The sequence below is a fragment of the Pygocentrus nattereri genome, chromosome 4 (assembly GCF_015220715.1).
Source record: "Pygocentrus nattereri isolate fPygNat1 chromosome 4, fPygNat1.pri, whole genome shotgun sequence".
Lineage (NCBI taxonomy): Eukaryota > Metazoa > Chordata > Actinopteri > Characiformes > Serrasalmidae > Pygocentrus > Pygocentrus nattereri.
Window position 1 is genome coordinate 38,786,200 of NC_051214.1, and position 27,257 is coordinate 38,813,456.

Consider the following 27,257-nt stretch of genomic DNA (forward strand, 5'->3'; position numbering starts at 1 on the left):
AATGATTGGCAAAAAGGAGTGATTGCACTAGGGCCAAAGACCAGATGGACAAGGACCACCGTTGTGATTCATGGCTTGTGAATAAAAACGCTTTGCTTCCAGGCATGAATTGCTTCTAGAAGTCAACGCAGGTCCTTCACAACCATTTTCTGAAAAAGGACAATACTAAAAAGCAGTTGGAAGATCAAGCTCTGACCAAGCTTTACCTTTTTGGCAGAGGCAACCAAATCTTCATTAAAAGTCTCATGCTACTTCATGGAGTCTAAGTTACCAACCTAACAAGGTATCCAGGGTTTTGAAGCCAAAATCATTACAAATCCAATGAGGATTAATTTATTTCTTAATTTATTTTCTATATAGCCATCTGTCTGCATCAAACATACCTTGAGTGTTTGTTGCCAAAAAGCTCAAATTTTGTCTCGTCTGACCAAAGAATTTCCAGGTGCTTAAGTTTTTCTTCTGGTATACCTTCCAAATCATTTGTTGGCATGGAAGTGAAAAGGAAGAATAGCACACTTTTGTTTCATTTAATTAGTGTATTCTCTAATCTTCCCCACATGGATGAACAACTAAGGGCCTCTGTGTCACCTCATTTATACTCCAGTGAAACAAGTAGTCATGGATGAGGAGTTCCTGAATAGGTAGACTTAGAAAAGTGAAGTGTAAATGGAAACCTGCTTCAACTACACTTCATATGAATGTTCATAAGAACTTATTTGTGCCAATAATTGTGAAGTGTTTTTGTTCAAATAAATATATTTTTTTTATTTTTTGTTTCCTTCAAATACTTTAGAGGTTAGATTTGCGAGCTTATTAACCCCAAATACCCATACCCTTTTTTATGTTTTTTGCCAATAATTATAGAGCTGACTGTTCTTAACATCTCTCTTAATGTAGCCGATAACACATCCTTGCAAAACTGGCTTTCAGGATTATTTTGAAGGCAGCCATACCTCATATAGACCAACAGTCCTGCAATTATCAAATTACTTTATTTAGTACTTCCATCCACATAATGTGGGCACATGGAAACAAAAAAGAGAGAAAAGAAAGAAAGGTTAGAAGGGGTGCAGTTACTGTTCCAACCACAGTGTGAGAACAACACGACATGAATGCTAAAAAGCTCAGCCTGCTATTAAAAGCCTAGAGGGCACATACTGTGTAGCAGGTCCAGTGAATGTCTAAAGTGCAATTCTATTTGCATGCAATTGCAAACATCAGTGTTCCTAGTTAGACTTCCTTTAAATCATGCTGTATTCTAATGATGTGGGGCTTATTTGACAGCCAAGTCAAATAGAGATTTTTATCTTTATAAGCCTTTAGGATCAGTGTCAATCAAGTCTCAAGCCTCAAGCCTCTTGTCATGTCCAGCTAAATTTGTCCATTGATTACATACTAAATAAAAATCAGATAACATTGATGTCCACAATGTTTTAGGGTCTGTGTACTGTGGGTCTGCCTATGACGCATTTGCTCTATGTCCAAAAGTTTGTAGACACCTGCTTATTCAATGTGTCTTCTGAAATCAAGGGCATTAATGGGGAGTGTCACACGTTTGCTCCAGTGACTCTACTGTTCTGGGAAGGCTTTACGGTAGAGGTTGGCACTTTGCTATGAGCATTTAAATGTATTCAGCCACTAGTGAGGTTGGAGGAATAGTTATGGATCACAAATGCCACTCCAAGTCTTCCTAAAAGCTCCATCACTCCAGAGAACCCAGTTCCACAGCTCCACAGTCCAGCGCTCGGGGCTTTATAACCCTCTAGTTGATGAATGGCATTGGGCATGCAGCTCTTAGGCTCACGTGTGGCTGCTCCAGAGCATCAAATTCTTTTGGCAGTGCTTTCCTGTAAAGATTATGAGCAGTGTGCGAGGTGAACATCTGTGTCAGCAAAGGGTGCACCTTAAAGTAGCTGAACTGACTAATTAGAAGGGGTGTCTGGATACTTCTGGATGTATAGTGTACATAGTTAGTAGCAATGCATCAGTATGGGAATTGTGGGCTGATGCTGATATCCAAATTTTTCAACTACACTTCTGCTATACTGGTGTATAAACATTCACAAAGTGTTCAAATTAAACTACATCTCTCTGGATTAGCATTGCATTTGTTTCTAGAGGGTTACAAGTAAACTAAAATGAATCAAATGCATGGTAGCCCAGTGTCATGTAAACACTCTGCTCTTCCAGAGTGTAGTCAATACCTCATTGGTTTGAAACATTGGTCAGGTGTAAACATGATCGATAATCTTTTAAGCAATTATCTAAGACATGGTTCTGATGTGATTGTGCATCTGTAATGATTATATACAAAGGAAAATCACTAGCTTCTATGTTTAGGTAAACATTTTGCTGTGCTTCATGCATGTATTACTGTAGATGATAACGACTGATCAACATTTACTTTAAAATAAGCAAGTAAGCATGATAACAGATTGTGAGTGCAGGCAATGCATTCTTCTTTTTTCCCTGGATTCATGTTAGAATACTAAAAAACAAAACTTGCAGGCTGCTATTGACCATCTCTCGTGGTCACGTCAGTCACAGAGCCATCTCCGAGCTAGTATAGCTCTTGCATCATAGCGTAGCTGGATGCCACAGATCATAAACTGTCAATCACTTGGTTGCTATGGAAACTGATGAGAGCCTGGCCCTCTAGGAAACAGCATCCCTCTAAGCTAGAGCGTGTGAGACCATTCAGCTGGTGGCAGAGCTGCGAGTGTTCTCGCAAACAGACCTTCCTCATCCACCGCGCACCTCGCTTTCTTACCCAGCTGGAGGAAAACACTGGCAGACGCGCTGCTGCAGACAGGTATGCCTTATTACAGCTTCCAATACTTGTGCTTGTCTTTATCCTTTTAATATGCAGCCTGTTTCATTAAGTAAAACAGTGGGAGAAGTGCTCTGATGCATGCAAAATACTTTCTCTTGTCTAGTAAATGCAGGTAGGAACTTAGCTTGCAGTTTGATATCTAGCCAGACGCTTCCTTCTTAAAATAGGAGGCAGCAGACTGGGATTGGAAAAAAGCTCCTGCAGTCACTGACTGAAAAGTGTACAAGCAAACACCTTTAACAGAAGAAATCTGTAATTGTGTAACGCAAATGTGTCTTATGCCTATTTTCATATTAGAAAAGGACAGGCAAATAAATGTATGGGGTTTGGGAATTAAATTCCATAGACATGGTGTTAGATGGTAAATTGTATCCTCTGTATTTACCTGTTATTAAAATGTTTTATTAAACTGTGTATTCCATACATAGTTGCATGCAAAACACTTGTGTTTTGTTCACTTTTTGCAATGGAATCATTTTTAGGGGTCATATAGAGCCACATTCTCAGATTTTAATCATACCTTTTAAAAACAGCTCAGTTATTTGCAATAGAAACAACATTTGTGCAAACTGTAATTTGCCGTAATCAAATCTTTGATGATCATCATATTTACTTACATATGAACAATATCTTGATTTCTATTTTTTTTTTTTCATAAAAACTATTTTTAATTTGATTCACATCAGTGGTCATTTAACAAATGTGCATCATAAATGGAACATTTTGTTCTATCCTTTTGACAAAAGAACCAAATCTACCCTGCCTCATCTTTAAGAAAAGTCTAATGAACAGAAATCAGTTAAATTAAGTTTATTAACTTTTGCATTATCCTACTTTTAATACTTAAAAAATTTACCTCTGCTGAGTGCAGACTTTGAATGTGATGGCACTCTAGTGATAGACATATTATGGAGGTTTTTTCATTGATGTGAAATAGTATTTGCTTATTCTGAGTGGTAAGATTTTGTAAATCTGGAAAGTATGACTTATGTTAGCATCACTGCAGTAACATCATAGTTTGGAATGCACCAATGTAGGAATTGTTGACTGATGTTAATATTATTACTATATCCAGTATTTTTCATATCTGCTGAAGCCAGTGCAGATGCTGATTCATGAACAGTGTCATTCATTTCTGTAGGGTTACAAACGCAGCAAACTTTTTTGTGCAGTAGCCCAGCATCACTTAAACATTCCGCTCTTACAAAAAATTATTCTTAAAATATTATTCAACCTGTGTCAAATCTGTTATTATTTTGTTATATCCTATAGAGACCAAGAGCCAGTATGAACAACCCTCCATTCAACATGACTGTCTTGATATCTTTCCTTTACAGCACTTTTGAAGATCTGACCTTCCATATCAATGGAAGACACCACCCCTAAATAACTCCTCCATCCTTTCTGCAAACTGCCCTCAATTAGACTTGACGAGCCTTGTTTCCCTTTAACACACCAAGATGGAAACGGAGGAGATCAGCTGTGCAGAATTCCAAGAGAAGGCAGGCCTGAAAAGAAAACTAACAGGCCCACCCAGACTTCTACTGGGCAAAACCAGATCGCCAGTTCAGGATGAGAAGTCAGATGCTCAAGCTTTGAGAAAGCAACGGCGAGACAAAAATAACGGCACAGCAGAAGAGCACCAAGGCAACAGTGATGCAGAATGTGAATCGCACCAGGTTATGTGTCAAAGCCCTCAAACTGCCTTCGCTGTAGAAGAACGAGAAACTTGCACAGATCCCCCAGAAGAGTCTCTGGAAGCAGTGTCAAAGTCAGAAGAGAGGAGGGTCAAAGGACAACATGGCAAGAGTGGGCTGAGGAGAAGCAGAGCTAAAGCAACAATTAGAAGGATGTTCTCCCCGGCCTTGATGTGTGTTCGAAGGAGAAAGCAATTAGATACTAAATCTGTGGAAGATGCAGAAGACAGTGCGACAAACAGAGCACACATCAGCCTTGAAGGCACTAAGGATACTACACATGAACTCCTGACCCTTTCAGGTGACTCCTTTAATGTGACTGAAGGGTGCAAAGCAGGCCTGCTTAAGAAGGAAAGCACAAGAAAAGGAAAAAGAAAGTTCCGTGTTAGAATGTGGCCCATTTTCAGGAGACTTTCAGCAACATCCAGCAGCAATCAGAAGCAAAAAAAGGGCAGCGCAGGTCAAGATCATGACACTTTTATTGAAATAACCTCCGAAAGATCCAACTCTGCAGACGATCAGCCTGATTACTGTGCTCCCGAGCCATCTGGGGATAAAGCTGTGGCTGAGCAGCTGAAAGGATCAAGTGAGATTCACGAGGACATGGCAAGGATCCATGAGGAAAGCTGTCCAGGGAAAGATCTAGATCACAAGGAAGAGGGTACAGATAAAGTTACCCTGAGTGCAGAGGTGAGTGCTAACCTTAGTCATGAGCAGGTTGATGAAGTATGCTGTTCTGAACAGGGTGTACACAAATACCACCTCTCAAACGTAAAGGGTGAAGAGAACATGAATACACAGATTACTGAGACAGAACCTGGTGGTCTCTCAGACTCAGGTCTCTCAGATGAGTGTAATTCAGAAATTAGAAAGAAAGTCCCTGAGGACTCCCCAGATATTAGTACTAGTAATATGGTAGTCCTAAACGACTTAGATAAGATTGCAAAATGCCAGCCAGTCATTAAAATCGAAGATGTTCACTCATCAGATGAAGAAGTCCAAGAACCTATGGAGAACGACACTCTACAGCATAATACACTGTCACCACTTCTCTCAGTAAATGGGTCCTGTCACAGATTTAAAGTTAACAGAACGGTGAAAAACACGTTACAGACTTTGGACCACAGTGGCAACAATAGTCAATTTTCAGAGATCTTACTGGTGCAGACTGCATTCTCCTTGGTTCATGCAGCCATTACTGGTGCTATGGAACAGCTTTCAGCTGAGCTGCAGAGTAATCAGATAGATCAGGACCATGCGTGATTTACAGTACTGTGCAAATCAGAAACCATCTCTGATCTGTTTAGGTTGTAGTCAACACAGCCATTAAGTATGTTACTCATTTTTAAGATTAAGTGACCCTTATTAGTCCCACAATGGTGAAATTTCACCTCTGCAATTAACCCATCCGTGAAGTGAAACACCGCATACAGACATTAGGGAGTAGTGACAGAGCGGTGGGCAGCCCTATCCGCAGTGCCTGGGGAGCAGTTGGGGGTTAGATGCCTTGTTCAAGGACACCTGAGTCATATACTGTCGGCTCTGGGGATCAAACCAGTGACCTTCCGGTCACAGGGCTGGTTCCCTAACCTCCAGCCCATGTCTGCCCCACTTTTCAGCGTTAGGGGGAAAAAACGAGCAGAAAACTGATGTTTAAGAGGAAATTAGGCAGCAGCATGAACAACTACATAGAACATGACATTTTTTGGCACATAGCATGCCCACTATTTGCCTTTTTATGACTATATACTATGTTTATCTTTAAGGCAACTGGTCATAAAGCATATGTACAGTACTGTCCACCCTTTCATTTAATTGCAGTTGAAACAGCCATTAAGTATAAACTGTTAACTTTTCAGCATCTAGAAAAAGGAAAAAAAAACATAGATGGGTCAACAACTAAACATACAGTTCTTTTCAGTATTTAATGTGCCCACTTTGTCTTTACTACAGCTTCCATTCTTTTCAGGACACTTTTTTCAAGGAAATCTGCAGGGATGTTTTTACACACATTTAAAGTTCAGTCTTAGTTGGTTGCATTATCTGCTTCTCACAATGCAAGTAATCCCAACACATTCAGTGTATTGGGGACTGGGCTCTGGGGTGGTCAATCGCCCTTCCAACAGTTTCTCTATTTTTTCTCAGTAACAGCTTCTTGATAGCTACACATCCTTCCAGAGTTATGGTGATGAGTTGTTCTCTCAAAGTTGTAGGGTGGACAGAAACATCTGTGGATGTTTCGAACTTGAAGCAAGAGTGGAGCTTGATTTTCTCCTCTCTCTTAAAGATGAAAGCTTTAAGTTCTGTTTTTCTGATGGTGATACTTATGGTGGTCGACCAGGTCTTGCATGGTTGTCCCGGTTTCTCTGTATCTTTTAATAACTCCTTTTTTACTTATTTTCACGTATTATGCAAGTTATTAATCCTGTATCTCTTAAGATCTCTTCAGAAATAACTTCTGAAAATGAATAACTTGTATTTAATGGCTGTTTTGACCGGACATTAAAGACATGAAGAGTGGCCTCTGAGTTTTGTGCAGTTCTGTACAAAACCTACACTCCTAGCACGCAGCAAAAGGACACATTTTGTATGATCTTATCATTGGAGCGTGAATCTGGCCTCATGGTTGGATAAAAAAATCAATGTCCTTTATTCAGTCATCAGTGTTAGATGAGTTAGCATTGTATTGATTGCATTTTAATCATTCATGGTTACGCTGTTTATAAGAGAACAACAACAACTGTTAAATTACCACTAATGTGAACTATCATGCATATTGGCCTGTGTTATATGATTTTCCAGATTGTGATGTGGATATAATAAATATGATATTATTGCAATGTGAATATATTGTTGTGGTTCAAATTTTGTCCTGTCCATTACATTCTATGTAGCTTACTCAACATTGTGGGCGTTCACATGTGCTGGAATTAGGCACAATCTGCCTAAAACGTGCAATTCACAAGTGCTTTATTTCATTATTTCTCCCACAGTTCATATTTTCAGCCAGAATGTGACGACATTTTTCATATTACTGCAACATAAGTCTAGTTTCTATAGCAATGGATAACCCACGTATTAGTTAGCAGCTACACAACCACTCGTTTACCTCCCCGGAACCTTCTGTTGTGCAAGCACAAAATAAGACGTCTCATATGTTCTTAGTCTGTCATTTGTGTGGATGGTAAACCCGCAAGAATCATTCAAAGGCTTTGTTTAAATAAATGTAAATATGTGGTGAGAGCAGACAGGCAAAGAATCACATATCCTCCTGTGGACCATGTTCATATTTAAATGCAGACCATATAGTAAAATGTTTCATGCTCTAATGCTCCTCTTAAGGGTAGGCCTAACTCCTCGACACGTCTGGTTTAAGGTCATTTTAGACTGACTGCTTGGTTTCTCTGGATTACTACGGGAGCAAACTGTGTTTGAGATTTGTAAATAACTCCTGTTCAGGAATCTACCCTTAACATTTTGAAACCTCTCAAGCAAATGCTGCCCTCTAGTGGAAAAAGGTGAAAAGCCATAACTTCAAAGCGGAGAGACTTTTGGAGGTACGATTAAAAAGGGGACGATTAAAAGGGAACTCCACAGATTTTCACAATTTCTTCATGGTTAAGTCATTAAGATGTAAACAAAGTTATTTAGCATGGTTTTATGTGAAATGCTCTATTCTGGAAAAATATTAAACACTCTTCTAACATCATCACTAGATGTGAAAAGCCAAGACACTCGTAAGTTCATGTGTAGGTCGTTTTGAATAAAAAAAATGGCTATATTTGCACTGTAGACATTGCAACGCCTGGTTCCTATCACCATCACTGTGAAGAAACACCCTTTCCCTGTAGTGCACTATTTCACAGTGGTTAAGCACTATTAAACCACTAAATGTCTTTACATCTCAGTGAGTAAAATATATACAGAAAAATAAAAATAGAAAGGCGTTTGTGGTTTACACTGTTTTTCTAATGCAGTGAATTTAAATGCAGTTCACTGAAAATGCCATTTATTTAAAAAAATAATCAGAACACAGTATTACACAACATTAATCAGTGCTGATAAAATAAAAGTCATAATGAGACTTCAAAATGCACTCTACGAGTCACACAAGTGTCACAGACGTTAGCTTTTCACTGGTTTAAACTTCTCATCACAGTACACTGACCTCTTCTCGAGTGTTCAAAAAATACTACTCAAAATCTGGCCTGTGGGCTTTCCAGACACAAGTAGAAAGCGAATCATCATCATCATTTGCTATTTACTATTCCATTAGAGACATAAAGGTCAGCTCTCAGAATGTAACACACACATTTTTCACCAGCGCTGATGACAGGTGACCTTTAAGACGGCGTGGTTTTAGGTGACAAAGTCAGTGATGTTACTGCAGTGGCCTTTGAACCTCGACATTATAGAGACACATTTTCACTTCTAGTGGCACAAACACATAATCCCAATTATGCAAGCCTGTTTGTTTATGTGCTGAGGTACCAAGTATAGTGTTTATACGTTTACCATACAGTATAACCTTTGGCAGGTTTTCAGAGAATCATTTAAGCAGAAAGCACTGGTTGGACCCATTCTTTCATTACATTAGGCCAGTTCTTGGAGCATTTCACAAAATCAGGCACTGTATTTATGTGGTAATGCCAACATACCATACAATGAATGAAGGATGCTATTTTTGTGATTCACCACAGGCCGGATTTGGTTGGGCAACACTTTAAGTGCTTTTAGTGCTTTTAGTGTTGCTTGGCAAATAATTTTAAGGCACTGAACCCGATTTCACAGAGGATTAATCTCATATCTTTTAGGGTGGATTGTTCATGAATGTGAAGTCAATCTACCGGCTACACAACATTAAGAAAACAATTCTGTACTCATGTAGTCATTACAACAGCAATCTGACTTTCATCAGAAACCTATTTCAAATTCACTGTCTGCGCTGGTTTAGTTTGATGTGCATGTATCAGTCATTACAGTTTTAGAAAATACAGTATTACTGAACGAAACACAACATCTAGCTCCTCGGTCCAGCGTTGCTCAGCCACAACAGAATATACACATTGAACTCGTCAACAGAGTGTCAACAGCAGTTCTAGAACTGAAATGTACTAACAGGAGTTACATGAGACAAGACAGTGTCTGAGGTCAAAGCTGAGTGGAGACTGCATGTCAATGAAGAGTCCATGTGTCACTCCACAGTCACAGCATCTACGCTCTCCTGAGACACCTCCGAGTCCAGTGAGTAGCAGGAGCTGCCGTTGTCCTGAGTGTCCCGGACAGTCTCCTCGACTGCTGTGGCCGTTGCTGTGATGTCCGGCGGTCCCTCGCAGCCATGGAGGAGCTGGCCACAAAAGCGACCATAGCGATGGTAACGTAGAGGCTTACCCACATGGGCAAACATGTGCTCCTGCAACTGGCTCTTGTGGGAGAAGCGCAAGTTGCAGACTGCACAAGCCATTTTCCTCTTGCGGGTGAATCCTGCTGTCGGGCTGCTGCCCCCCCGCCTCAACTCGGCTGCCAACTCGTCGGCCAGTGCCTGACTTTGTCGCAAAGCCTCCTCTAAAGTGCCTCCATCCACTCGCTCCTTCTGAGCCCGTCTCTCTTCCGATCCCCTGGCATCTCCACCTCCATCCTCAGAGGGTCCTCCCTCCATCAGACTGCTGATGGAGGGCTCCAGTGTGCAGGCTGCATGAGTAAAAAGATGCTCCTGCAAGCCCTCAGGCGACAAGCAGCGTTCACCACAACGTGGACACAGCAGTGCCAAAGGACCATCCTTGAAGAGAGCTGCCTGGCAAGGGCTACCCTGGGTTGAGGGAAGAGAGCCAGGTGCCCGATGGTTCTCCTCCCCTTCCTCCTGCTCCTCCTCTTCCACTCTCTCTTGCTTGATCCTGGTTGAAAGGGAGTTTGAATCGTCCCCCGAGGCCACAGAGGAGACAGTGCGAAGGCCTCGGGATGAGCGTTCCAATGGAAGACCCTCCAGGCCCAGAGCCAGAGTTGGCCGACCGCCATGAGAGCGGTCAGCCCGGGCACTGGAGCGCCCATCTTCAGTGTCCCGCGAGCCACTGGCCGCCTTCAGGCCCGAAGACTCTTTGGCGGTCAGTTGGGAGGAGATCTGGATGCCATAAAGGTTGGACAACCGGATGGGGTCAGAGGAGGCGTCAGATCCACCCTCACCTGTCTTGCGGCACAGCTGGTATGCGTGAAGGAACTTGATGCCGTCCTGCAACCTGCTCTGATCCACAGGCTGCTTAGGGCCCATGCCTGTGTACATTATATGCAACAGGTAGCTGAAGACGTCTGGCTGGATGTCTGTAGGCTGGATCTTAATACACTCACTAAACATTGGGAAACAATTGGAATATGCTTAGCTAATAATGTACATGTTTTTATACTGCATATTTTTACTATATACCTATACTGTTTATCTTTAAGGCAACTACCATAAAGTATATGTACAGTACTGCCAAGTCTTATTTAATTGCAGTGAAAACAGCCATTAAGTATTAATTGTTAACATTTTAGCATCTAGAAAAAGGCAAAAAAAAAAAACAGAGATGCTTCAACAACTAAACATCAATGTTTTTCCATTGTTTTCAAGAGACTTGCTTTCAGTTATTTCAAAGAAATCTACAGGGATATTTTTCATCATCTCCCTTAGAAGTTGGTTGCTTTTTCTGTTTCTCACAATACAAGTAATTCCACTTATAAATTTATACTCAGCAATCCACAAAAAAAAACTTAACTCCACATCGCAGATGTGTTTTATTACAATTAAATTTTTTTGGCTATTTCCTTATGTCAGCTACAGCTTATTGTTGGTTGTCTTCGTGCAGTGGAAGGATGGTTAGAAACCCTTACAGATTTTTATCTAAAGCAAGTGTGAAGTTTGCTTTTCACCTATCTCCTACATCTGTTAAGAACAATTCTGGTGGTCTACTAGGTCTTGCACACTTGTTAGGAGTCCAATTTTCCCTATAGCTTTGAATTCAATTTCTTTTTTGCTTTCTTATGCAATTGGATTATCTTATTCATTCCATCAAAAATATATCTTATATATATATATATATATATATTTTCGATGCACATGAGAGAAAATTTTACAAGGCAACTAAGGCATGTTTGGGGGGGAGCTGGAGCCCTATTCTATTCTATTAGTTCTTTATAATTCTTTTTTATTTTCTATTAATTCTTTTTCTGACTTGTAAAAAAAATAATACATAATGGCTGTTTTTGCACAGTCTTGTATGTCATGTTGCTAAAATACAGTTGAACTATCTTACAATGCTCTTGCTAATTCAGAAAATGTATTATCTACAGTCCACTGACCTACTACTCTCCTTGCCATTGTGCTTGCTCTTAAAGCTTACCTCAAAAGGCACATCAAGCAGGGTGACTAACCTGGACTGATGGATAAAGATCATCTTGAAGTAGTTGGAGAAGGCAGCCAGCACTGCTCGATGGGCCTTGAAGTACACGTTGCCAATGGCCACAGTGCAGTCGCACAGGAACCCAAACTCCCTTTGGACATTCAGTTGCTGCAGGAGGAATAGACTGTGGCTGGACACATCCATGATGCCCCCTCTGTTACCCTAACACCCTGCATAAGCAAGCACAAAACACAGAAAAAGACAGTCGTGTCGTGAGGTAGGAAATTAAGGGAAGACAGCACTGCTCTTGCATAGAAACGGTGGGCTTTCATCATATACCTGTGTATTCAAGAAGATGGGACAATGGGCGACCTCTATTGGAGGAAATGGAAACAGCTTTTTGCACATTTTTGGGGAAACCTAGGCCAGATGTTTACATCTGGATGGGATTGTCCCGGCCACTCTGACGTCTACTGGGGCTACACGTCTGCGCCTGGCCTCACATGTTACATGCGTCTGTTTACACGCAAAGGCGCAGCACTGGAATTAGCGCGATTTCAGGCGCACTGGCAACTTGCACCAAGTGTTATCTAAGTGACATGCTTCGTGGACTGTTTCTGTGAGTCACACTTGCGAGGTGGAGGCCTCTTCCTCTAAACCATGGACGCATGCATTGTTTGTGGTGAAGTGGAGCGGCTCGGCCAGCCTGAGTTTCTTATAAACACAGCCGAGCGGAGACAAAGCCTGACCGGCGTTACATAAAAGCACTTATTTATCCCCCAATGAGTTGCGACAGCTGATAACGTCAAATATCAGCCAGACAGGCACTCGTGCTTCTGGAACGTGCCCGCTTTGCCTCCCACCACCAGCCTCTCGCTCAAGACAGCATCACATTCATTTTTCACACGTCTGCTCTACGCAGTCGATGATGGCAGTTCTCGAAGAAACGGGGCTCGCCTCCCATGCATCTCCACATATAAAGCATGCATGCGTTGACGGAAAGACGAAAGACGCTGAAGAAAACGCAATCTTACCGCCTATGTGCGTGAAAGCGCTTTTTATTTCGTACGTGCTGCTGCAGGAAAGCGCTCGTGCTGCTTCCTATGCGTCTGACACGGGGCTCTGCTCAGGCTCCGTCACGTGACCACGATGTACATTAGCAGCTGCAGCACAAGCTCAAATGTAAAAAATAAATAAATAACGCCACTTCGCGTCGTTGTGGGTTAGTGTCGCTCTTTGACTTCGCCAAAAATGCAACGTCTAATCAACACAAGTTTGGCGGATGAACTGAAAACAATCTTAAAGTCATAAGCAACAAAGTTTATTTTCACGCAGTCTAGTGGACAACCTTAAAGCGTTTAATGCCTCGTCTGCTGATAAGACTCTCTCGTCTAACGCTCGCTGTTCGTTATTCTCCATTTGGTTGAAAGAAAGCGGCCAGCTCTGCCGTTCCCTCCTCACTCGTGCATATATTTCATGTATGGTTGCATTTTCACTGGCTGCCCCTGGCCGCATGGCCGCGTTAGGGCGGGCTGCGTTTTTTCTTTTCTTTTTTTTTCCCCTCTTGCATTTGCGTGTGCGTTTGCGTGCGCAAACTCGCGAAGCGGCTGTGCGGAAGTTCTTTCATCCCTCCTGCTCCTTCTGCTGCTGCAAAAAAACGAGGGGGCGATTAGCTCTCCCCGTCGTCCCAACTTTCCTCGCGCGTTTCAGGCCAAGGAAGCGGCGAAAGCCCGCGGCTCCGCGTCCCAACTCCACTTTTTCGCTCGCCATCGGTCGGCGCACGTTAACCTGGGTGAGTATTTTTGGCCTTCTCCGAGTGTAAACATTAGCTTTAGCTGAGGAGAGAATGAGCTCTTCCTCCTCCCAGTACGTGCGGGGAAGCAGCGTGGGGGCGGCGGGCTTGCGGGAGAGAGACACAGAGGGAGAAAGGAGGGCAGATAGAGCTCCGGCTCCGCGGCTTTTCTGCCCTCGATTTGCGCCCGTTCTCGCTTCCGAAGCCGAGAGGTCCGGTCCGATCTTTCGGCCCACTTTCGGACGCGGAGAGTTTGGTTTTTAGTTTTTTTTTTCTTTCAGTGCCTAATGATTGACAGTCATGACACCCACATGAGTCTGATCCAGGAACGGACCAATGAGAGCGCAGGGGCGGGACTTACACCTCAGTTTCAGCACAACAAAGGGAAAGTACAGATCTAGTACATACTGGTAAATGCGTTTTTCGCCGTTGACAGTTTGCGAGCTTGAGGTAACGGAAAAAAAGAAGGCTACTGAAGTTTATGTTGTCATTACATGGACTTTATATACCTAACAGAGAAATAAAGGCTACATATAAATATATACATGTATTTAACTCTATCTCATAAAAGTTACTACTATACATTAGACCAATAAACCTTCTGTAAGGTTTATATAGATTTTACAAGATATATAAATGATTTTAAAATGTATTTCCACTTTTTGTAAAATCTCATCTTATTTATATAATTTTATAAGATATTATGTGTGTGTATATATGTATATACAAACACACGCACACACACACATATATATATATATATATATATATATATACATATACATATACACAAATGTGTGTGTCTGTATGTAGATAAAATCTGTGTTTGTATATACACACACACACACACAGAATCTATGTCTGTGTGTGTATATATAAAATCTGTGTATACATACAAAATCTGTATGTATATATATATATATATATATATATATATATATATATATATATATATATATATATATATATATATATAAATAAATAAATATAATACACACACACACACACACAGTTGAAACCAGAAGTTTACATACACTATATAATAAGACACGTATGCATCTCTTTCTCACTGTCTGACATGAAATCAGAATAAACCTTTCCTGTTTTAGGTCAGTTAGGATTACCAAAATTATTTCTATTTGCTAAATGCCAGAATAATAAGAGAGGGAATTTAAGGCCATTTTTATTACTTTCTTCTAAGTCAAAAGTTTGAATACATTTCATTAGTATTTGGTACCATTGCCCTTAAACTGTATGACTTGGGTCAAGTGTTTTGGATATCCTTCCACAAGCTTCTCACAATAGTTGGTAGGAATTTTTGGCCCATTCCTCATGACAGAACTGGTGTAACTGAGCCATGTTTGTAGGCCGCCTTGCTCGCACATGCCTTTTCAGCTTTGTCCATAAATCTTCAATAGGATTGAGATCAGGGCTTTGTGATGGCCACTCAAAACATTGACTGTTATCGTTAAGCCACTTTGTAACCAGTTTGGCAGTATGCTTCGGGTCATTGTCCATTTAGAAGACCCATTTGCGCCCAAGCTTTAACTTCCTGGCTGATGTCTTGAGATGTTGCTTCAGTATTTCCACATAATGATCTTTCCTCATGATTCCATCTATTTTGTAAAGTGCACCAGTCGCTCCTGCAGCAAAACAACCCCACAACGTGATGCTGCCACCCCCGTGTTTCACAGTTGGGATGGTGTTCTCAGGCTTGTAAGCTTCCCCCTATTCCCTCCAAACGTAACGATGGTCAGTTCAATTTTAGTTTCATCAGACCACAGGACATGTCTCCAGAAATTAAGGACTATGTCCCTGTGTGCATTTGCAAACATTTATTTGGCTTTTTTATGTTTCTTTTGGAGTAATGGCTTCTTCCTGGCAGAGTGGCCTTTTGGCCCATGTTGATACAGTACTCGTTTCACTGTGGATCATGACACACTCTTACCAGCTTCAGCCAGCATCTTCACAAGGTCTTTTGATTTTGATCTTGGGTTGATATGCACATTTTGGACCAAAGCACATTCATCTCTGGGGCACAGAACCTGTCTCCTTCCTGAGCGGTATGATAGCTGGACATGCCAACTTGTTTGTACTCGCGTATAATTGCTTGTACAGATGAACGAGGCACCTTCAGGCATCTGGAAATTGCACCCAAGGATGAACCAGACTTGTGCACAATTCTCTTCCTGTTATCTTGGCTGATTTCTTTCGACTTTCCCGTGATGTTACATGAAGGAGCAGTGTGTTTCAGGTGTGCCTTAAAATACATCCACAGGTGTGTCTCTAATTAACACAGATGTTGCCAATAAACCTATCAGAAGCTTCCAAAGACATGACATCATCATATGGGCTGTCCCAAATTCTTTAAAGGCATATTAATCTTAGTGTATTTAAACTTTTGACTTTTAAAGGCAATTTTTATTACTTTCTTCAAAATTCCCTCTCTCATTATTCTGCCATTTAACAAATAGAAATAATTTTGGTAAGCCTAATTGACCTAAAACAGGAAAAGTTTATTCTGATTTCATGTCAGACAGTGAGAAAGAAATGCATACGTGTCTTTTTATATAGTGTGTAAACTTCTGGTTTCAGCTGTATGTTTATAATTTGAAAATGTCTTGGTCAGTTACATCTGGTGTAAGTTGAAAGTTGTGTAAAAATGATTTTTGCCAAACCATTCCTTCAAAAGTCTAGTAAGGGTTTGTATTTAATATAGAGGAGAGTATTAAATCATCGGTTGTGGGACATGGATTTTAAGGCTTTAAAAGAAAAGTGCATATTCATTCTTGAAGTATCAATATGAAATCCTTTTACATTTACATTTACATTTATGGCATTTGGCTGACGCTCTTATCCAGAGCGACTTACAATTTGATCATTTTACATAGGCAGGCCAAGGCGGTGTTAGGAGTCTTGCCCAAGGACTCTTATTGGTGTAGTGTAGTTTTAGAACAAATCAACCAACCCATACTGTAATTTATGTGGGAAACATATTTAAATTCACTTTTAACCAATGTGGAAAAATGTACTTAATTACACAGCACAACTAATATTGTGCAGAATACCTATTTATAGTAGCAAAACGACCACAAGTAATAACAAAATACCCATAATAACTATCTAAGACCATGTATAGTTTCTGATTATTGTGGCTTCCTGTTTACCACAATTGTAATGTTTTAACATAATCAGATAAGCAATTTTTGTAAACTGGCATATTTGGTAGCTACTTTGCATCCCAAAGATTTTGATACCTGTAAAAGGTTTGGACACCTGATTGAAGTTTAAATCAAATGTTTAACAACATTAACAAGTAAGGATAAATGAAATAAGGGAATTTTCTAACACTTTTTAGTAATTCTAACATGTATAGGTAAAAAATAATAAACTGAATGTGGAGCAAATTTCAGTGGACCCTTTCAAATATTGTATGAAGTACAGGCTCAATTGGCATTAGAAGATGTTTTGTTTATGGAGGGTAAAAAGTGCATATTTTACAGTCTGTCCCTGTATCGTCATTTGGGTGCTATGCTTACAGCTACTGCATACATAAACAATTTTATTGCTTAATACAGATCAAGCCTTTGCATATGATGAAGTGTTGTATTTCTTTTTTTCTATTTTTTTAGTTCTTTGCAGGGTGATGGCAAGGCCAAGCCACAGTGATCATGTCTTGCAGCAGCTCAACAACCAACGAGAGTGGGGCTTCCTGTGTGACTGCTGCATTGCCATTGGTGATATTTACTTCAGGGCCCACAAGGCTGTGCTGGCAGCCTGCAGCTCCTACTTCAGGATGATGTTCATCCGAGACCAGCAGGGAACAGCACGCCTTGATCTCAGCAACATGCAGATCAGTGCAGAATGCTTTGACCTCATCTTGCAGCTAATGTACCTCGGCCGTATTATGGTAGGCCACTTTGAGTTTGAGGAACTGAAGTCCTCCATGGTTTATCTGCAGATGTACTACATCCCTGATTCTCTGGAGGATCTTAGAGACATCCGAACATCTAACCTTACTCCCTCCTCTTCAGCCTCCTCCTCGTCATCTAGTTCGTCATCCTCATCCAGCGCAGTGGGAGGCAAAATGATGTTTGGCGTACGCATGTTTGAGCAGCGGAGGCAGAGTCCCCCAGATAGTGAGCACGTGTCTAAGCTTGCAAATACAACTACTCGTCAAAACATTAACATCTCAACCGTGAGGCCTGTTGAAGATGTTGTCCTCACGCTTGCTCCATCACACTCCGAGAATCTGGTGGAGCAGCCTTGTGACTTGCGAAAGAGGACCTCAGGCCGAAGCTCTACCTTAAAAGAACGGCCCCGGTTTGGCCGCACTTACACATGTGACGACTGTGGCTTTGTCTTCAGCTGTGAGAAGCTGCTCATCGAGCATATCCTCACATGTACCAACCGCAAGGCTTACCAGACACCCAGAGCCAGCAAGGCAGCTGACAATGACTCCAGCAAAGCTGAGAGCTCTGCCTCTGAGGGAGGGGAGGAACACAGAGCAGTTTGCAAGGGTGAAGAAGACTGGCCTGAACACAAGTCAGACCCAGAGTCTGTGATCAGGTCTGTTGCCACAGGAATGGACACAGATCCTGCCTTGTCTAGGAATATAACCATCAAAGTAGAGCAGGAAGAAGACTCTGATACAGAAATGGAAAACATCAAAGTGGTCCAGGTTGGCAACCATAGTGTAGGGAGCTGCAAGGTACGCCGCAGGACATTCAAAGCTAATGTTACAGACCATGTGAGATTCGACAGTGAAGAAGAGGCAGGAGTGTCCACCATGGATGATGGTGCTAGTGCGCTGGAGGGCCACAGCAAGGAGACTGGGTCAGAAGATAAGGTGCACAGGATCAAAGAGGAAAAGCAGGATGGGGAGTGCACTCCATGTGAGCTGTGTGGAGCCTTGTTGACCGAGGAGGACCAGTCTTCTCATTACATTTCCAACCACATGGGACATATATGTGCCTGCGGAAGATGTGGCCAGGTGCTTATCAAGGGCAGGCAGCTTCAGGAGCATGCTGAGCGCTGCGGGGAGCCTCAGTGTGCAGAGACGGACTCACCAGGTGAAGACTCCCCGCTGCCTGAAGAAGGGCAGGCCATGGAGGAGGGCTTGCTGGAAGGTGCTGACTTGGGCTTCCGTTGTCCCCTCTGTGGCTTAATTTTTGAAAGTGAAAGCCAGGCTGTGGAGCACACGCTGGCCTGTCCTGAACAGGAGCCCTTCCGACCTGCAATGATGGAGGACAGCAGTGAGCCGGACCATCGTCGCAAGCACTTCTGCGCCATCTGCGGCAAAGGCTTTTACCAGCGATGCCACCTGCGGGAGCACTACACGGTGCACACCAAGGAAAAACAGTTCACCTGCCAAACCTGCGGCAAGCAGTTCCTACGAGAGCGTCAGCTTCGGCTGCACACTGACATGCATAAAGGTATGGCTCGCTATGTGTGTCCCGTCTGTGATCAGGGCACCTTCCTCAAGCACGATCATGTGCGCCACATGATCTCCCATTTGTCAGCCGGAGAGACCATCTGCCAGGTGTGCTTTCAAATCTTTCCTAGCGGAGAACACCTGGAAAAGCACATGGATGTTCACTTGTACATCTGCGGTGTGTGCGGGGAGAAATTCCGCCTCCGCAAAGACATGCGGAGCCACTACAACATGAAGCACACCAAAAGACAGTGAGAGAGAAATAGTGTGTGTGTCATGTAAAAATTTTAAATAAGCCATTCTATATCAATGTGAGAAGAAATCTATGCACTTAGACACCAAATAATAACCTGTAAAACTGCACTTTTAACGGTATGCATAATCCAGGTGTTTTGGTCAGCTTTCGTTTGTGGGATTCAGTGCCTCAAACTTTAGGAATACTGCCGTTTGTTGAATCTCAGTTAAGCACTCTACATGTAATCTATGAAAGACAGTATATTATGTTTTACTAAACGAACTAATCAGATCAAAATTTCTACAATTTACACATTAGCAATTTGTCCATCCTCATTTCACATGCCAAGCTTTGCATACCTGCTTATCTGAAGTTCTACAGAGCTTTTCTAATTTGCCAACATGGATCTTTTTGGTGCTCTACATTTTCTGTGACAAAATGAAATGTTTTATTATCATTTTGATTCATATTAGCCTTGAAATAATACTTTTCAGGTGGAGGTGCTCAAGAAGCCTCATCTTTGAGGTTGTGAGAAAAAGGCTATATAGCATTACAGGGTATTGTGAAAGCCCCTTTTTTGCAAAAGAACACTAAAATACTATACAAATCAGTCCTGAAACACTCTTCAGCTGACCCTTCTAACCAGCTAGGTCTTTTTTTGTCATCAGTCTCATTCCTATTAAACGTAATGTGGAATTAATGTATTAACTATGCAACTTGAGCTTGGAATTTTAAATAAATTTATTCTGTCAGAATTCAACAAGAGCTGATAAGTGCTGTCATTAGATGATATCTGCTGTTTTTATTCTTATTATTTAAAGTATAATTCATATACCACACAAACTCAACGTGTATATGTATGATTTCAAGCATTTAAAATGTTTTATACTGCTGTGATAAACTAACAATGATGTTGAAAGTTTGACGTTTTCAGTTGGCTGTGTATATTAGCAGTGTAAACCTTTTTGAAAGGTTTGAAATGTCTTTACAAAATCTTACATATTATATGTTAAAGTAGATTTGGTTCTAGCAGTTCACAGTGGGCACAGACAGTCTCAGTAGACTTACTGCATGGTACACAATGACACATCTTTTTTTTTTTTCTTTTATGTTTATTTTGAGTCAACTTGTTTGAGGTTACTCATATGTTTTGGTGTGGTATAAGCTGTTTCACATTTCATTTCTTCACTAGGCAGTAGTACCCTTGAAGAAAATCTTGGCTTGAGTTCAAAATGTTGTAAAAATGTCATATTTTGCCTTGATGCACATTATGAGATTACAACATTAAAAAGACTAGCGATTGGGAAGTCTCTGTTTTTGATAAAGTGTCCCATGAAGCATTTTAGGGGAGTCCCATGTTGCTAATGTTCATAGTGGTCAAAAAGTAGGTGGATCAAGCTTTTGCCCCAGAGGGCCACCCATGAAACAATTAATCTATGATCTAATATTCTGAGTAGGAAGCATTTTTGTGGTTGGACAGACAATAGATAGTCCAAAATGGCAAATATTTGTTGTTTCATGTCTTGATTTGCAGCATCTGCCTTTAACTTGGTCATGATTTTCCAGTGTATGTTGGTCATTCTACAGAAGTCGTTCAAATGAGGGTTGTAAAAATGTTAAAAAGTGTCATCCCCATAAAATTCCTTGAAATTCCGTATTACATTTTAACTACTGTTGATAAGTTCACAGAGCAAGCTTTTAAAATATGTATTTCAGATTTTTACTTTCATGTATCTCTCTACATTTCTCAATACCAAAACCTCAAAAACAGCAGTAAATCCTAGTGTTCTGTTTGTTTATCAAGCTTTAAACACATTTCATTTTTCAGCATCAAATTATGCACCATACATATCAATTCTGTTTCTTTCTGAAAGTATATTTGATGAACAGTCGTTATTTTCAGTTAAATTTAGGAGGAAAAAAAGTTAACTGGCTGTACTTTTGTGCATATTTGACTTTGTAAGACAAAAAAAGACTAAAAAAAGACTAAAAATAAAACGATAAATAATAAAAGACTAAAAGTCACTCCTAAAACCCATATCTCAATGCAGAGGGGACCTTTTGTTTTGGCAGCAACGTGTCTGTTTTCTGTTGTAACTGCTTTGTTTGTGACAATTCAAGTTAATTTTGCTTCAGATATGTACATAGCATTATATTTTGTAAGACTAACAAGGTGATTGTTAGTGACACTTAAAGAAAGCACATATTAAATCCTCTGACTTTGAAACACTTTGATTTAAAACAAAGATAAAATAAAGATTTAGATGTTAAACAGCATCTACTCAGGTAGAAGAGGAAAATGTTTAATATTTCTCATTGGTTTGCTTGTTTATGGGTGTAGCCAAACATTTAATACATTGCAGAGAGGTTATTTGCGAGTGTTTCCGTGGTGAAATGAAAATTACAGACAGCATATGCTTATTGCATTTCCATTTAATGTCAGTAAAAATTGAAAATGTATATTAGGAGAAAAACATTTATTTATATTCATAACATATGCATTGTCTTTACCCATTGTAAAATGTCTCAGTTGCCTATTTATTCATTTTTACCATTAGTTTTGAACCACTTCAACAGAATGACCTATAGAAGCCAGGTTCACATGCATTTTTATTATTATTATTATTATTATTATTATTATTACACACTGACCACACAAATGAATTTTTTTTTTAATCTGGACATTACTGACCCAAGTAATTCCACCCATTTGTTTGGTATAACATACTGCAGATTCATTGCATTTTCCTTTGGTAAATGTGAACTGTTAAGTTTGGTGGTGGTTTTCTTAACCACGTCTGTTATTAAAAATGTATTTCACTTTCAACTGTGCTGTTCAAATAAGAAAGATTTGAGATAAAGTAAGTTGTAACTCTCAGTATGTTTGTTTTCTTTATTCTAAACATTATTAGTAGTATTAAACAGGAATAGTAGTTGTCAAATGTTTATTATTAAGAGACCCTGATTAGTCCCACAACGGGGAAATTTCATCTCTGCATTTAACCCATCTGTGAAGTGAAACACCACATACACTCTAGTGAGCACACACACACTAGGGGGCAGTAAGCACACTTGCCCGGAGCGGTGGGCAGCCCAATCCGCAGCGCCCGGGGAGCAGTTGGGGGTTAGGTGTCTTGCTCAAAGACACCTCAGTCATGTGCTGTCAGCTCTGGGGATTGAACCGGCGACCTTCCGGTCATGAGGCTGGTTCCCTAACCTCCAGCCCATGACTGCCCCTGATGATGAGGTTTTGATAAGAAAAAAATGAAATAGTATTACATGAACAAAAAGCATGATTCATGATAATGTAAATCATTTGACGACATCATCATCATTAACTGCTTCGTCCAGATAGGGTCGCAGTAGCAGTTGGGAGAGCAAAGAATCCCAGATGACCCTGTCCCCCACAACGTCCTGCAGCTCATTCCCGGGGACCCCAAGCCGCTCCCAGGCCAACTTGGAGATATAATTCAACCAGTAGGTCCTAGGACGTCCCCAGGAGTCTTGTCCTGGTAGGCCGTGCCTGGTACACCCCCACCGGGGGGCATCCGGATCAGAGGCCCGAACCACCTCTGCTGGCTCCTCTCAATGCGGAGGAGTAGCGGCTCTACTCCAAGCTCCTCACCCTATCGAATAGAGTGTAGCTCGCCACCCTGCAAAGAAACCTCATTTCTGCCGCTTGTAGTCGTGATCTCATTCTTTAGGTCATTATCTACAGCTCATGACCATAGGTGAGGGTCGGGATGTTGACCGACCAGTCATTTGCTGATATTAGGCAAATTAAGACATGACATTCACTCCCATATGTGGCTCACACTACTGCTGGGCTCATGAACATAGCTGAGTGGAGATTACTTAGACTTGCTGCAGCTGCAGTTACATGAGCTAACAGTGGTTTCATTTCAAGGGTTGTGTATGCTTGTGATCTAAAGTTGACACCATCCAGACCTAGACTATTAATCAAAAGATCAAGTTTAGAGATTAGTATTGTTAAATGATGTTACATTCTGCAACATTTACAAGTGACTGCCCGGATATTAAGAGGACAGTGGGCCACTGTGGGCCCACTGATGGTGAAGCTGGCAGGTCAGGCCTAGTCATGAATGATTTTTCTTTCAGTAGTTTGTAATATTTGTCTTAGACTTTTATTTTGGAAAGAAAAAACTAATTAGACCTTGTATGCAGGACAGTAATCTCGGTGGTCCGAAGGTGGACCAGCAGTGTCATACAGTCAGCAGGGTGTCAGCCTTTTATGCCAGCGGACTAATATATGCTTGCTATTGGGTTCAGATGTTATGTGTCAGTTTCCCAGCTGGGGATTAAGCCTAGTCCAGGACTGTGCAGCATTCTGAAAGGAAAATGTAAAAGGCTTAAATGGCTTAAGGCTGAAAATGCTGAAGAGGCTAATGCAGTTGGCTTGGACAAAGGACTCCCGTCTGCAGAGGTGACAGAAGTCAGCTAGGCTGGTAGAAAACAGGGAAGAATAAAGGGATTTAAGTGGTTTTCATATGGAAACCAAGGGATCTCTGCTCTGTGTTTCAGCTTAAATGTCAACTCCACTGATTTTTCAAAAATTCTGCATACTAGTTAGTTAATGTGTCAACAAAATCATTCAGAGTGGTTTGGTGTGAAGAGAATCTTTCTGAGTCAGACTTGTTCAGAAGTGTTTAATGTCTCTAAAAGCTATAATATGAAAAGATTCTGAACATTGTTGAGATTATGCAATACTGTTTTATGGTAGTTTTGCGATGAAGTATTTAGTCTGACTAAAATGTATTTTAAACAATTGATTATAATCCAGACCTGTCCAGGGTGTATCCTGCAGCTTAGTGTGTGTGTTTTTGTAGTGCTATACTTCATAGGACTATATGGAATTTTTGCTGAAATGAGGACATTTCCTCACTAGAGCACTGGCTGTTTTTACCTTTTTTTTTTTTATTTGAAAATTTAAAAAGCAGAAAACTTCCCATTTGGATCCTGAGGTTTCAGGTTAGGTCTAGGTGTAGTATTATTTAGCTACAATAACACAAAAATCAATATAAACCTATGGATGTCCTCATATGTATAGCAAGGCAAACGTGTTTATGTATTTTAATCCATTTATGGTAGAGGTGAACATAAAGGGTGTTCTAAGGTAAACTAGCCCCCCAGTTTTACCATCATCAGCATTACATAAATAAACTTGTGCAGGTTCACAGGTGGCTTTGCATAGTAGCCTGAATAAAATGCTTATATCTGCATTCTACACTTCGGGACACCCGGTTCTTGTCACCACCACTGTAAAAAAAACTGAGTAGGTAAGTTTATATACAAATAAATAATTTCACATCAAAGCACCGCACGTTTATCTTAACCACTGAATTGTTCAGAATTCTTGAAAAATCGGTGGAATTAAGCCAAATGGGCTGAGTGAGTGGAGAATGAAGCTATGAAAAATAATTCTGACATCTTGGCTCTGTGTAAATGGTGCTGGATTTTGGTCATTACCTCAGACTTTTGCCAGTCAAATGAAATGCATCTTAATTGCTTAAACTATACTCCACACTACATGCATGTTCAATATTTACATCTCTGTTTGCAGTTCACTACCGTATACAGTAGTGACTGTCTCAGCCACCCATTCACCAAAACCAGTTTTTTTTTCTTTCTGCTGATTGGTTGAGTAGTTAGTTCATGAGAACATAAGTGAGTTATGTTTAAAACTTGCTTTAAATATACATCCCTCCCTGTTACAGACCCCAAAGGACGTGCTGACTATAACTATAGAGCAAGATCATTGACCTTATGAAGGTGAAGAACAAGCTGTTGCTGGCCAGATTTTTAGTAAGTATCTGCCAAGACAGAGTAGATAAAATAACCAGATGTGTTAATTCATAAGGCTTGATGTTTATTCTTTGTAAATGAACCTTTGACTAATGTATCAACAAAACAGTTATATGGGGTGGATTTAAGGCCTTTACTGACATAAACATGTTTTGCAGAAAAAAAATTCTAAATTCTAATAATATTTTCCACTGCATTAGTGTACTAGATCCACATCCACCATGATTCAGAGCAGGGCTACTGTTCTGGCTTCTCTGTAGAGCTCTAGGACAGTGTGACTAAAACATTGCAGTTTTGCTTGCAGAGTGCACATTTAAGTTTTGTGTTCACTGCAGTGAGATATTGGTTTTGGATTTGCGTGATTTATAAAAAGCAGCTTTGTTTAAAACATCAGCTTTTCGTAAAGTCTTATGAAGTGATTGAGTGTTGATCTGTGAACACACTTGTTAAGTAGTGATAATATTTTTTCTTGTTTTGCTCTTGCTGTGGCATTTTTATTTTTTTGTTGTCTGTGATTTATTCTTGTAATTGTGGCCTCTCAAGGAGGTGGAAGAAGACAAGAACAGAGCTGAGGAAGCAGGTGCTGCCCTGCCAAGCAAGAAACAGCTCAGCAGCTCCATCCTTAGGCATCCACAGGTCAGTGCCATGCACAGATGTTTCAGTACTACCCAGCGCTTACTGCCGTCATACAGTCAGAAGTCAATGTCTTGTTTCATATGTACACCATTATAAAATACCAACTGCATGGTTAAACACCAGAGGTAGGCAGGAATTGAGTTGTTTCTCTGTTTTCCCTGGAAAATTGCTAACAATATTTTTTTGTGTCCTGTGAGATATTGTTTTAAAATCAGTATTCCTCCTTAATTGGGCTTCATAATGTTTACAGTAACTTCACTTAGGGAAAAATGTTGATTGTGTAATATGCATGTTTTTTTCACTTTAAACAGTGTAGTAGTGAGTAGTTAGAATGTCTAACATTTTTAATTCCCAGGAGGCACTTATGTAGCATGATAAGTAGTTCTTGCTGAGAACATTTCTCAGAAGATTCTCAAGGTATTCTCATGGTAGAGTAGTAAGATGATAGCAAAAGTCCCGACGATCACTTTAACTGTTACAGAGATTCTTTCTTTTTCATCTTACATTGTTGTTGGTCATCAACTTAGCACTACACATTCAATTTTTGTTCTTATTGCAGAGAGATGCTTATCAGGCCACCCAAAGCAGGAGAGGAACACAGCCTGGAACTGGAAAGTGTAGATAGGGTAAACAGAGGAAGGTATTAATCTCTCCAGATACTGGATTAAAGGTAGGATGTTTAACTTCCAATATTTAGAAATCAAGGTGATGGTGGTGGTAGTTGTTGTTCATCAGTGGCACAAACGCAGTGACAACGAAGAGTAAGTGACCATCTGTCCAATGTAGCTCATTTCCACTAGACTTCAGATCGGAACATCAGCTCTTCCTTTCTTTTCTTATCAACCCATTTCTGCAGCCCTCCTTATGGCCATTTCCAAGTAGCATATTATGGCAAATGTGAAAAGGGGTCAGATAGTTTTACTGCAGATTTCATATGGCACAAACTTCTGATTGTTTACTTAAACAAAACCACAATCAACCGTGTTGGTGTCAGGAAAAAGGCTTAGATATTATCATTACAGTAGCCTAGATTTTGTAGTGGATTATGATTTTAAGTATAGTTTACAACACAAAAGTAAGTGAGAGCATGTGATTTTACTGGATACCCGTGGAGTTTACACTTCACTCTTGCACTCAAGTGGGGAAACAAAAGACTTGACATGTAAAACCAATTCAAGCAGAATAGAATAGGCTGCAGTTTGATGGCTATAGGATGTGTGCAGATTGAAACACTTGGTTAAAGTGATGGTGGATCTGTTCCATCAAAAGGATGACTAAACTGCTTCAGAAACATTTAATTGAGGATTGGCTTTTAAATTTTTTTACTAAAGTGGCATATTCAAAATGGCAATTTCCTTCCATATACATTCTAAATCAAATCAGACCAAGTATGCATAACATGCACCTTTCAGACAATATAATCTACAGGACAGG

At 40.6% G+C, this 27,257-nt stretch overlaps 2 protein-coding genes across 5 annotated transcripts; one reads left to right on the forward strand and one right to left on the reverse strand.

Moving 5' to 3' along the window:
• Window positions 1-2,692: 2,692 nt before the first annotated feature.
• zbtb1 (zinc finger and BTB domain containing 1) lies at window positions 2,693-22,242 on the forward strand. 2 transcript variants are annotated; one of them, XM_037537768.1, is made up of 3 exons: window positions 2,693-2,812; window positions 4,171-5,220; window positions 17,328-22,242. In XM_037537768.1, the coding sequence occupies exon 3, from the start codon at window positions 17,342-17,344 to the stop codon at window positions 19,382-19,384; it is 2,043 nt and encodes a 680-aa protein (XP_037393665.1). In that variant the 5' UTR covers window positions 2,693-2,812; window positions 4,171-5,220; window positions 17,328-17,341; the 3' UTR covers window positions 19,385-22,242. The 2 variants fall into 2 exon arrangements, with proteins under 2 accessions (XP_037393665.1, XP_017548082.1); XM_017692593.2 differs by lacking the exons at window positions 2,693-2,812; window positions 4,171-5,220 and adding an exon at window positions 13,344-13,695.
• zbtb25 (zinc finger and BTB domain containing 25) lies at window positions 7,484-13,397 on the reverse strand. 3 transcript variants are annotated; one of them, XM_017692595.2, is made up of 3 exons: window positions 12,938-13,397; window positions 11,935-12,133; window positions 7,484-10,871 (listed from the first exon to the last, which is right to left on the reverse strand). In XM_017692595.2, the coding sequence occupies exons 2-3, from the start codon at window positions 12,105-12,107 to the stop codon at window positions 9,725-9,727; spliced, it is 1,320 nt and encodes a 439-aa protein (XP_017548084.1). In that variant the 5' UTR covers window positions 12,108-12,133; window positions 12,938-13,397; the 3' UTR covers window positions 7,484-9,724. The 3 variants fall into 3 exon arrangements, with proteins under 3 accessions (XP_017548084.1, XP_017548083.1, XP_037393666.1); XM_017692594.2 differs by having other exon boundaries at window positions 12,243-13,397; XM_037537769.1 differs by lacking the exon at window positions 12,938-13,397 and having other exon boundaries at window positions 7,484-10,797; window positions 11,935-12,072.
• Window positions 22,243-27,257: the final 5,015 nt, after the last annotated feature.